The sequence below is a fragment of the Amphibalanus amphitrite genome, unplaced genomic scaffold (assembly GCF_019059575.1).
Source record: "Amphibalanus amphitrite isolate SeventyFive unplaced genomic scaffold, NRLGWU_Aamphi_draft 000061F_arrow, whole genome shotgun sequence".
Lineage (NCBI taxonomy): Eukaryota > Metazoa > Arthropoda > Thecostraca > Balanomorpha > Balanidae > Amphibalanus > Amphibalanus amphitrite.
The window spans coordinates 925,774-939,204 of record NW_024881557.1 but is presented as its reverse complement, the minus strand read 5'-3'; the positions used below and the strand labels follow the sequence as shown (position 1 = coordinate 939,204).

The 13,431-nt window shown below is 46.0% G+C and overlaps 1 protein-coding gene across 1 annotated transcript in view; it reads right to left on the bottom strand.

Annotated features, from left to right (window-relative positions):
• The window catches only part of LOC122378525, a 37,377-nt gene that overhangs the window by 23,194 nt on the left and 752 nt on the right, over positions 1-13,431 (bottom strand). Inside the window, exon 2 of the mRNA XM_043359671.1 lies at positions 9,206-9,391. Within this exon, the coding sequence (XP_043215606.1) occupies positions 9,206-9,387 (182 nt within the window). The 5' untranslated portion in view covers positions 9,388-9,391. The remainder of the gene's footprint in view (positions 1-9,205; positions 9,392-13,431) is intronic.

Here is a 13,431-nt window from a genome sequence, read left to right as displayed (position 1 = left end):
GCCGGCGCGAGCCTGCTGCGGTGCGAGGTCGGCCGCTGAGAAAAGGGCGTGGAGACCCTTACAGCCGGTAGGATATGTTTATTTGTTTATTAACTTCGAGGTGATATTTGTAGGGGAATTGTGTTAGCTAGAGAGTGGGAAGTGTAAAACGGAAATTGCTGTTAAATGTATTATTGTTTTCATTTAATCTAAACCAACATATTTTGTATGTACTGCGCAGTGCGAGTGTCGATGTGAGCGCTGGTGGATTCGTGTCCTAGTATGCTCGCTGACGCCCTGCTGTGCTACACAGTAACGAATCAGTTTAAATACAACTGTTCAGTCAACGGCGTGGTCTCGACGTGCGTGAGCAGCTGAGCTTGGAGTCGTAGACGCCCGGCGGCGGTCGCCTGTGGCGACTGCTGCACCACAGCGTCGGCTGTGGAAACTACAAAGACTATGTCCTTCAATATGGCCATGTGAAGAGATCAAACATCGCTCTAATGTGGGTCCAACAAATGTCACATTCATGCTAATCAGAAACAAGTATAGGTATCATTATTTGGAGAACACAAGTGTTTCCCATCTAGCGGGCCCAAGCGACGTGGGGCGATATTCTAATACGGGGAAACCGTAATTGGAAAGAACGAAGAAAAAACCGAAAGTGCTACTAACGTTAGTGAAAATGTTCGTGTTGTTGTTCATGATGAGCACAAAGTTTGAAACTTCGAGTTAGAACTGTCAACTGACTGGGCTCAGCGATCGCTGGCCCGACATTCTCCAAGGCATGTCCTGGAGCCCTCAGAGGTCGATGCAGGCTCTCAGAGTCAGGTGGGGCCCTCAAAATTCTGCTAGGGACCCTTAGAGGCCGGACTGAGGCCCTCAGAGGCACATGCAAGGCTAGGCACTCATAAGCAATGGATCCTTTCGAGGCAGGTTTGGGCTCCCGTGAGCTGGAATGGGGCATCAAGAACTGCATGGGAGTTAGAGAGCTCGGCTGCGTTGGACCCCTAAAAGTCGACGTGGGCTCCTAAAGGTCGCCTGGAAGCTCGAGGTATCTGTGTAGCGGTCTTTAAAGGTTTATATAGGCCCGCCCCTCGGTAGCCAGGGAGGGCCCTCAGAGGCCAACAAAGACCCTCAGGAGCTAACGCTGAATGTAAGGGCCTGAAGTCATTTTAACCCTCGCCCGTATTGGTGTTTTTCCAGCCGCGAACGTATAAGGGGGGGGGGGGGGTCCGTTGGATCCCCCCTTGCCGTTTCGCCCCTGATCGAGCTAGAGCTTCGCGGAAAAAACGAGCGTGTTGCCCGTGACGAGAGGAAGCCGATGATACCCAATTTTAAGGTCCTAGGTCATTGGTTGACCTTGCAGGTCAGGTCAATGACCCAAAAGTCGGGAAAATCGGGACCTGTTAGAACGTCGTAAAATGTGGCTGCTATGGGGTTTTTCGGGGTGCTGATCACGAATATCATGTTAGTTTTGATCACAGATGATGTCTTCATGCATTTAGGCCAGGTCGGGTCAGGTCAGGTCAGGTCAACCAGTAAGGGTATTCGTAGTAGGTGGCAACCGCCTCTGACAGCTTCGTAACATGTTACGAAGGCACCAAAACTACTTCGTAAATGTTCATATGGTTGCTAAATTCGAATTCAGCTCAAAAAACTGGCCTAGAAACATGTAAAACTCGAAAAAATTGAACCGAGGTCATCAAAGGTCAATGACCTGACCTGACCTTCAGGTGACCTTGACACCCACCCTAATGCATGGAGGCAACATCATATCACATGTTTGAACGCTTGAAACCACGAAAAGACTGCAAACGCGCGGCTAATGCGAGCCGACATACGCCGAATCGCGATTCTGGCCAAACATGGTCTCGAAAAGTAGGTCACAGGTCAAAGGTCATTTGGGTCAGGGTCATGAAATTTTCAGAGTAGGTGTAAAATTGATAAACGCGAGGGTACTGAAAGTTTCGTCACGATCGGCCGCTTTTTACGCGAGTTATTCGCGAAAAACATGGGGGGTCCGTTCGACCCCCCCCCCCCCCTATACGGGCGAGGGTTAAAACACTCAGTCATCAGGAAATAGACGTTTTTCTTTTTCTTTTTGATGGGTCCATGGTTCAAGGAGCGCTTGCATATTTGTTTGCGATATGAGGATGGGACGCCATTTAATTGCGTCCCAGAAAAGCTATTTCTGGCACCTAAAAGCTGACTCACCCCAAAATTGGTCCTCAGCACCTATTTGGTGGATACCAGCACCAATCATGGAAAATGACCTTAATTAGCTGTTTCTGGCACCTATTCATCGGTACGCCTTACTCTTTTTTCTGAATCTGGCACCTAAATGCTGAGCGTAGCACCAATCTAGTAGAAAAATGAACTACTGGCTGGTAGAATCATGTTGTTCTGGTATAATGACCCCTGGAGTCTAGCCTAAAGGTTGCCAGTGCAGCTACACTCTAAGACAGCCCCGTAGTGATCTCAGCATTGTATATGACGTTTAATTAAGTAAGCAAATAATATTGATTTGTTTGAAAAAACAATGTCATTAAAATATTTTAAATTATTTATATGCAATGCTTAAAGGGAAACATTTTTGTGAGTAATTGTCTCGATTTTGACCATTACAACGGGTATTGTATTTTTTGACGTCATCAAATAGCTGCAAAAAAGAAATGTAATGTTTTCATTCCGTTCAAGGCCGCTGAAGAAACGCGGGATCTTGCGTGGGACATTGTCCGTTGTTTGCCGCGCAGAGTTGTGCCGTGGTTGTGCCTTTTTCATCCGTTTCTTACTTATGTGTGCATGAAGCTTTGATTTTGTTTTTGGTTATTGTGTGGCCGGTCAGTCAAACGCCCCTGTAGAAACCGGATGCTGCGTTTGATCGAGATGGAGTCAGACGATGATTGCAGAAAGCTAATAATATTGAAAAGAGGGCCGGTTGCGTGGCATGTCTGTTCACTTCAGAGTTGACATTTTGCTTTACTCCAGTTTATGACCTGAGAGCCTGGCTGGAAATGACGGATCCAAACTTTTCACGTTAAAATGGCTGAGGGTTCAATAATCCCTACATAGCGGGCTGGTATAGGAGCGTCTTGCTATGCTGCACCATAGCTGGCTAGTGATTCTCTTTTGGCTAGAAATGGCATTAATCATTATCTCCACTGGCGAAAATGGCACTTGACATCACCGAATGCAACGTTCATGTTTGTTAGGATACATAAAATCAGGAAGATTACGCGAATTAGGTAGGCAAACGTGGAATAAAATAGGTGCTGGATGTTTTGGTTTTGGTGCTGAATCAGCAAACAGCAAATACGGAGTTCAACTAGACGATCTGGCAACTTTAGGCTGTGTGGAAGCAATTAGGTGCCAGATTCAGATATTAGGGTCGAATAAGCATTTTGGGGCTGATCAGCAATTAGGTGCCAGAAACAGCTTTTTAGGGACCAGAAACAAATATTCCCCATGAGGATGTAGGATGTTAGGTAGACGTAGGATGTGTCTGCAAAAAGATATGTTTGATTCTCAGGTATTCTGGATTGGGATGCTAGAACACATCCTGTACCCTATTATACGAGATATAGTGCTTATCTACCTGCTCAAGCATTTCCTCATTCTCAAACTGTATTTCGATTTTCGATAATAGACAATTTACTCGTTACGGTAAAGTGTCCCATTCATGATTCAAATTTGATTTAGGCTGTTCAAATTCAAATTTGATCTCTCGTTGAATACACCATGCAAAACGCATAACGTTTGGTACACTGTAGTGAGATAACAGTATTGTTCATGGGGTTAACACCTCTGACGAATGAGACGACCGACATAATGTGTCCGTACAGGGGAGCCGTGGCGACGCCCCTGAGCAAATGAGCAGGAAAGCCGTGCGATCTCGGAAGAATGACACAATAAATCTTTTCGCGTTTGTCCAGTGTGACGTTTAATACCTACGCTACATAAAATGTAATTGTATAACTCAGTATGGTTAGTAAACGTATATCAATAGCAGTTATCAGTAGCACGATCAGTAAATAACGCGTAAATTTAGTACCCACATTTTCCATCGACTAAATATGAGGGTGTTTGACTTAAGCACCGTGTCTTTTTGGCAGACGACTTACATCGCATGGTTTACTGTTCTGACGAATCAGTTATCGCTAGGTAATGATAATGAACTGGCCCATGCCGCCTTATGAGATGGGCAGGCAGCTACTGCTCTGCTCTAGCCAGTGTAAGATTGCGTGCTGGGTATGGTATACCAATCGGATATTTGACGTCACATGTTGAGCAAAAGTTTAAGGCTAGTAAGAAAGCGAGAGCTTCGAAGACTTTGTCCCGCCCGATACTTTGATAATATGCCTTACCTGAAGCCTTGCAAATATGGCTGTTGTATAATATACTCGTAAACTAAATTGTCTGTGAATTCCGGTGAGGACATCGCGTAATACCATTTCATATATGCGCATTATTGGAGTATACGAGTACGTAACACGAAATTGAGGGCTGAACAGTGAATACCCCATTTCAGCGACCTTGCTTACATGAATATGCAACTTAAACGATTAATGCGACCGAAGAAGCTATTGTGAGTCATTCTGCAATGAATTATAAATTCTTATCCTTGCGCTATGGCGAAAAACTGTTACGATTAATCGGAACACTTAAATATACGTGTAAAGTAGGCATCATCCATCAAACATCTTTTTAGCTAAGGATACGTGTGTTTGTTTTCATAAATATTTTTTTGGATGGTTGTTATAACTTATAAGCATAGGTATCTGAACGAATGCATGCATGCTTGTCTGCCTGTTTCTAGGTACTTATGTATGTTGTATGTTTATATGTACAGGTCTCGCGAGATTAAGCGGTAGGTTTTGCACTTTTACATTTCCGGTTATATCTCAGAAACTAATCGATCTACGATGAAGCCATTTTACACGATCATGGCCGGCTTGTTACCCAACAAGTCGATCGCATCTTCAACACTTAAAAGCTTAAGACGACGAAGATATAGCCTGAAGTGCACTAAATTTTCTAGGTGCAAAACCTACCGCTAAAACCCGCGAGACCTGTACCACAGCTAACAGTAGTTCTACTATTATCTGTGTATGTACCTATGTATGCATTCGTGCAACCATGTATGAATATAATTTTGTAGGGGAGAGCGGGGCCAGTTGAAACACGGGGTCAGATGAAACATGGCTTTATTTTCAACAGTATGCAACATATGGCGTTGCCGACACCACTGCGCATCCGCGCTCGACCACTTCCTTTGTCAACGGCGTTTGGGCGGCAAACGGACGGTAATTTTGATTTGACACTTGTTTTTGTGTTTTTGAGGGGCGTTTGGGAGAAATCGTTTTTATGAATATTTTGTGATATCTCATATACCTTTGTTTGCTGAAAGAAGAACTCCTGGCTCCGGAATAACACCTTATTTGGCCCTTCATTCAGCATGATGTCGTCCCTCCAGCTCGTTTGACATGTGCTTTACGGCGCGTGCGAGATGGCGGGAGCGGATGGGGTCAATTGAAACGCTTCTCTGAGGGTCAGTTGAAACAGGGCCACAGGCCGTTTCAATGGACCCCGGTGACCTTTGCAATGGTTATTGTTCAGGGGCTGTAAACATTAAAGGAAATAGTCCACCTTTGAAATGAGCTTTTCAACTGAAATAGTAGATTAATAGAGCTCATTTTTTGACCTCTTTTTCTCCAGCCTTTTGCTTGAAAGCACACTATAGCCTGATATATTTCTCATTATCCTCATCCGCCCATTTTACCATAGTCTATGTACTTTATGTCACCTATTATGAGGAACTTTGCACTTTTAGCTTTCCAACGACCTATTGAATGTAGCATTTGGAAAAGTAAACCAGACAAAATATCTCCTTAACCCGCGCACCGACGGGGGTCTGCGCCAACTTAGTACCGACGGGGGGGGGCGGATGACCGCCCCCCCCTGAGATCTCGAGAACGAAGCAAGATAGCGACAAGCGGTAAACGGCATCGGATACGCACGGACAAGGTCTACAATTTTTACTGAGGTCATTTTCAGGTCAGGTCAAAGATGACGTCACAGGGGTCGAAAAAGTCAAAATGGCGGCGCTAGATATGGAGAGGGTTTTTCTCGAATAACTTTCGAAGTAGTCAAGCTAGGAACAAACTAAGGGCATCATCGTGATCCTCTCGTCAATCCGCATCGAATGATATATATGTTGACCTCGAAAGGTCAAGGTCAAAGGTTGACCTCAGGTCACGTGACCTCGAGGTCATCATGTATATCATTCGATGCGTCTTGACGAGCTGAACACAATGAGACCATCCGCGCGGCTGTATCTTGTTCCTGTAAGGAGTTATTGGCAAAAAACCTTTGGTGACCTTTGATGACGTCACATGACCTTACAGCTGCCCAACAGCAAAACAGACATCAAGGTAGTGAAGGTTGATCGTATGTGAAGTCATGTATGGTATATGGGGCCATTCCGACCCGTTTTAGTGGTAAAAACAGGGAGTTGATTTTTCCCCCATTGACTTATAATGGGGAGGTCGCGAAATTGACCTGACCTTAGGTCACCGACATCAAAATTCCGAGATATACAAATTGTAGCTACTAATGACCTAATAACATCCTGCGACTTTCAAAGGCCTCCGACATCTACTGTAGCTCTGGCACGGTGACAAAGTTGCAAAAAAGTGACTTGAGGTTGGGTCATTCAAAGTGACCTGGTGACCTGACCTTAAAAGTTAGGAGGTTCAAACTTGCACACCATGTGTAAAATTGATGAGAGAATAGTCATACCAAATTTCGCGGCGCTACGCGCCGCGGTTTTCCCGCTATCTGCGAAAAACCTCAGGGGGGGGCGGATATCCGCCCCCCCCGTCGGTGCGCGGGTTAAGAAAGTGGCCTTAAAGAGGAAAACATCCCATTGTTAAGGATAGGTGCAATTGACCCCATGGGCTGGTTCAATTGACCCTCGCATCGGGGTCATTTGAAACGGGCGTAGTGCTGTTTTATAAGTATGCGTTTGGCACCAAAATATGTTTGAAACATAATTTTACATATCTTAAAATGAAGCCGAAAGAGCATATTTTTTCATGGCATTGTGCATTTTTCGATATGACAACTAGATCTCGCTGTGCATGTCAATATATAAAAAGTGGTTCAACTGGCCCCGCTCTCCCCTATGTAGAAAACCATGTGCTCCCGCACAACAACAGCAAAACACAAACGCCTGCTCATATTGCAGCCTTTGCTTGCCCTTGCAGCATTGTTTAGTTACTGGTATGAGACTTTTATGGCGTGGCACTTCGCCTGTTTTCTCAGCACACAAAGTTTGTCTCCGCCTGTTCATGTCATTGTAATCGAGAACGAATTCCAAACAAAAAAACTTCAGTGAGTTTGGACTAAAAGTGTTGATTGGCTAGTTGTCTAGCTGATCATCTGCTCCCTGTTAGAGACTTAGGTAAAATGCGGAATGCGGATGGTCGTCTGTTGATAACAGAGATGTATCCTTAAAGGGACCCTCCCACCTTAACATTAGTTTTGAGTTGAGATAGCCAAATTGGTGGCCATGGCCTGAAAATACCGGTTTGGGCATTCACAACATCGAAAAATGCTTTAATTCGGAGATATGGAATTTCAAACTTGCAGTTTTCGGATTCTAAGGGGCCAATGCATTGGTATGCCCCCTTAGAATTTGTGACGTCAGCGGAGATCTAACGATTTTTAAATCTTTTACTAAAACGTTTGGCAGCACGCGGTGGTATATGCTGCTTTGCGCGCAACAAATGCCGCACTTTCAAATAAAGTCGCTAGGAACAGCGGAGATCCCAAAAAGTAAACAAAAGTAAAAGTCTAATATCTTGAAAACCGGTGAATATTTTTCGATGAAATTTGGTAGATATTCATTTTTGCTCTTTCTGAACCGAGCGACATCACTTTCATGCCAATTCATTAACTTTTTTGAAGGTGGGAGGGTCCCTTTAAGCAAAGTGAGGCTGCTTTGCTTCGATTTAGAGATGATACAGCTCTCTTTCTGATCAGCTTCAAGCTGACATAGGGGGCCACATTTTACCTCAATAGCACTGAGCAGCTCATGACCTCACGGGCTCGGTGATTAGCCCTGAAAACTCGTTATCACCGAACAGCCTGACGCTACCGATGCGTAAAAGCGACTGAGATCGACTTGTAGCAAAGACTCAATGCGATTACGGTAGGACAGACCATCCAGCGGTGTAGTCACCGGTATAGGGGCACGCTTCTACTGGAACTATCCTTATCGATTGCCTTGGTATATTGGCTCGTAGTCAGGAGCATAATGTTTGTTCCAACCATAGACCTCTGTATACAGAGGTCTACCTATGTTCCAACATCTGGCTATCATCATCGAAACCCTTTTTTCCTATGTTCGATGCTGACCTACTTGTCTACCCCTCCGAAAAAATGTCAACCACGCTTCCCAGTAACCTTCACCGGCCATGGCTATTCGCTATTTCTTTGTGTCACCCCATTTCAGCCATGAACAGACAGTTGCAGCATTAAAGTAAACCTGCTGACCTGAGTGACCAGTACGTCCGCAGGTCACAGCAGATCACACCTCCTGCACCAATAGCGCCAGAGACGGTCCAGAGTGCACACCAGTGCCACCTTGAGTCGATGGGAGGAGGTCTGATGCCAGCTTCGACCACCAGGGGTACCAGAGGAAGCGAACCGTTTCATGATCAGAAGTCAGAACCGATCGAACTATTTAGGTGTGTCTTCGTCTGTGACTGCTTAACAAATTTTAATGCCAATCATCATAAGAGTCTCTTTTTAAGAATACATCATTAGTTCCTCCGGTTTCTCTTCTCCTTCATCCGATTCTCCTCAGTGTTGGACCTTGACCCGACGCCCAGCTGGACGGTCAACGGTAACCAAAAGCTCAAGAAGGAGAAAGGACAAAACATTTTAGAGTAAACCCCCGCCTCGGCGGCTGTTATCTTGACTCGATGGTTGCATGGGTCATGAGACAGTCAGCCGAGGAGTGCAACAAATGGTCTGCTAATGACATTGGCCAATGACCATACCACCGTCCCAACCCAACAGTCATCTCAACGCTACCCATTATCTGTCATCCCGTGACCCAGCTAAGCATGCCCAGCAGAGACCAACCCAACAAAACAAAGCAAAGCAAGTCTCTCTATCTCCCTTCCACCACAGCGGTCCGACGTGCGGCCTGACTCACCCGCAGAGCCACTCGTAGTCTACATCTCCGAGGAAGTCTGTCTCGTTGATGGAGCGGTCGCTGTAGCCCGAGACGTCCGGCTGGCACCAGCTGTCCTGACTGCGCTGGCCCGAGGACGGCGCGACGGCGACCTTCTGAAGTGGAGGCTGGCTGGCGTTGTTGTTGTATACCGCCTCGGTCATTACACTGAGGATGATAGGGAGATTCGTTGAGAAGTTGTGCGGGGTACAGCATGTCGCGACTCGCAAGGCCGGGTCTGGTTCTCTTGGTATGGCGCTGAAACAGTGTGATATTGTCAACTAACAACCCTTGTATTAGGAGAAAGCAAAAAGGACGGTTGTGAAAGTTCGTCCAGGCTGGTGGCGGTGGGTTTGTCCCCGCCCGCCTTATCAGTGTGCCCCAGCTCGGTGGCCGCCGCCCGAGTGCACTATGGGTCCGATGCACGATTTAGCACGCCAAAAATGATTTAGGTGACTTTCTCAAAATGGCTTGAAATGTGACGCGAACAACGTAAAAATGTCCATATTTTGCGAACACAGCAGTAATTTTTGCCAAAAATGTCACATGTACCCAATATTTCATCGCAAACTGACAAATATCATGGGGCGTCATTGCCTTGTCCACGTCGGAGAGAAAAGGGACGTTGGAATTATCCGAGTATAGGCGGTTCTAAATAATAGTTAAACGGAAATATTTGGTCAAAACTAATAATTTGAAGCTTGGGCAATGCGATGAATGCAAAAAAGTCAGCTGTGTCATTGCTTGTTTACTGTCACAGCTAATTTAAATGTCCATGTCACAGATGTGTGTGCAATGCTTCAAGAGACTTACAAATACAGAGCAATACTAAATGCTCCCCAAAGCCCCCCGGTATTTTTGGTATTACCTTGCTCCCCAATACTTGCCTGACCAGAAACAAGGTCATTTAGCTGCGTCCACCTGCGACGAAGCAAGTTATGAAGCTTTTTTCCGATGATGTCACTGCGCTTAGCTGCGGCTGTGACATACCGGCGAACGCTGCGGCAGGGTCACAAAGGAAAAAGACCAGGGTATTGGTGGATTATACGACTAATGTTTTATAGACATATATGACAGAAACACATAACTGATGGCTTTGCAAAAAAGGCAGTTCTTTCGGGTTAGCGGTCCGGAATTCCGGACATTCCGGCACTAGTCTGGCGACCTGGCCCTCAGGCGGTTTGACCGCGTGCCCGGCCCACTGTACCCACGTGGCCGGGGCAGTTTGAGCTTGACGATTGTAGCGAGCGCACGTATATTCTTGTCGTTCCATTACAAGCAAAACAGGTAGATAAGCAATGTGTATTGCTTACAAAGCCATTCCTGTCATCGTCTTGGCCAGTCCAGATGGTGTAGGGCCGGTTCAAGTAGAGGATTTTTTTAGCTAGCATTGCTCGTATTTTGAATGCTCAATTGACGACTGATGACATTCGAGCACTGGGAAAGCTGCTTAACAAGTTAAAGGAAAAATGGATAGCCGCTCATCGCAATGAAGATCGCTTTCTGTCAAGAAACCAAAATTGGACTCAGCTGACATTTTGTCTGTCAGAGCCTGCACCCTGAAAACGGTTGACATAAAAACGTCCAGCACTACTATATAGGTACACACGTCACATACCACATGTCACACGGTACCTAAATGTTTAGAAATCACGCAAAATCCAGTTCGGATGTTCTGGCTTTCATCTCTGGTGTAAAAGCAGCCATTAAAGGGCAGTTATTATTTTTGGCGTGCTAATTCCTGCATCGGACCCATAGTGGAGTGTAGCGCGCTCATAGATGGCGCTGGTAGTCGATACCTGAGTGGGTAGACTGCACCGCACAGCCCGGAAACGTTAACGAGTGGACACGAGGGGAACAGGGCATTAGGGCAAACCGCCTTCGCGGTCTAACCTAACGATAAAAGAAACTGGGGGGGGGGGGGAACAAATTGCAAACCAGGACCGACGCTGAAAAGGGTGTGTGGAGGATGTAACGAAACATATGAAAGACCTTGTTTTTTGTTTTTTTATGATTCATTGTAAAAAACGCCACACGGACAACTTTGTAAAGGTGTTTGCTGATTGCCCGTACCAGTGTCTACGCGATGGTCGGGGTAAAACATTCTTAATGTTTCGTCGTGCATAACAAAGTTCTGGAAATTTATATCTTAGCATTCATGCATTCCAATATAATGAAAAAAACTGATAACACATGATTTAAGCACAAAGCCGACAAATCTCGTTGTTTTGGCCAATATCACAGGCTGTGTGACCAACTGTAAGATCTTGTGAGATCAAATCATGGCTAAGAGTAGATCGATTTTAACTAACGATCGCCATCAGTTGTGAGCTAAGCAGTCACGCTCATAAAAGTTACTTACTGCTCAGTGCCCGTAGCAACGACAATTAACCCTCGCCGGCCGAGGGGGGCGGGTGCCGCCCCCCATAGGGTTTTTTCGCGATAGCTCCGAACACGCTGGCAATAGAGAGCTGAAACTTGGCATACCTGACCTTTGATTCAAGCCGGATCTTTTGACACCAACCGCATTTTTGGGTCAGGTCAGGTCACTGACCTATGACGTCATAAGTGAACCTCTGCACGGTCTTCAGATGTCGCAACTTCGCAACGCCCTCATTGCCAGAGGAGATGTCACAGGGAAATGAAACTTGCAGGATCTAGTATCCATTATGAGTCTCACAACTTGTATATCTCGGATTTTTCCTAAAGGTCATATGAGGTCAGGCCATTTTCGTGACCTCACCATTATAAGTCAATGGGGAAAAATTCAAACTGCTATTCTGGCGCCGGGAACGATCTCCAACTATCTCAAGCACACATAATCGTAATTTGATGCACTCTTTGCAAGGTTACATGCGTCACTTTTGCAATGTTGACCTTGCGTGACGTCATTTATCACGTCATCAAGGTCATATTAGTTTTTCGTCAATAACTCCTGATCAAATTGAGCTAGCCAGTCGGGGAAGCCACCAATGGACTCAGGAAGACCTGCCGAATCGAATGATATGCGACATGACCTCTTTCGACCAACTTCGTGACCTTAGGGTGCTGACCTGACCTTGACCTGAGGTCAACACCCCAAGTTGACCTGACCCGAACAAAAAGTATATCATTCGACGCGCCCGAGCAAGGTGAACACAATGCTGCCAAAATCGCGGCTCTGCGGCCGTTTTTTGCGAAGTTATTCACCAAAAACTGAACCGTACCTTGGGGCACTTGACCTGACCTCAGAGGTCACCGGTTGACCTAGGACCTTGAAATTGGGTACCAATCTCTGCGTCTCGTAACGGCGCACACGCTCGTTTTTCTGCGACGCGCTAGCTCCACCAGGGGCGAAACGGCGAGGGGGGGGGTCGTACCCGCCCCCCCCTCGGCTGGCGCGTATGTAGAAAACCAATAGGTCCGGCGAGGGTTAAAGTGACGGGCGACGAGTCTTCAGAGTTCTAAAGTCGGATGCATTGACATCGTCGGCACTCACTGATACGAGTTAACCCAGACTAAATTACACAGAGTGGCAATGACGTATTCGCTAATTTTAGCTCGTATGACAATCAGCTTCCTGGTTCCGAGGCGCTCCGGTCAATGGTGAATGGCGGAGTTGGCCATCCTCTATTAACCGCCAGCCATCGCATCATTGAAATTCCAGTTAGGTAATGGCCGCACTCGTATTAGAGCAGTCATGCGCCATTAACTGTAGCACAAAGACGCCTCAACTCAATAAAGGGATAAGGTAGATGAATGGTGTAGGCAAACAAATAGCTCAGGCAAACATTTTTGCGGCATAATGATGGATGGATGAAAGAGTGTCATCACAGATTAGCCAAAGCAGTGAAAATAACTTTGTTTTGAATGCGCTTTGCATCCGCTCAATACCAGTCCTTTTGTCAACTAGATAATCTAGATTGTCTAGATAGAGCTTCACTGAAAAACAATTATCTAAATAAGCCGCATAACGAACACAGTGACTGCCCTCTAGTCCGTGCCTTCCAGCATATGTATTTGCTTGATTACTCAGAAACTTGGCACTGGGCGTGCCATTGCAGACATCACGGCCTTGACGTCACCTCATTCTGAAGGCCAAACATTGCTGCACCCTGCCGCCAACAGCTCTGCATTGCTCCAAGCCACGAGAGGAGCAATCGATAATCCGCCTTTGACTTGTGTATTTATACATATTTACAGAATCTATGCAGAGTTGACTTAATTTC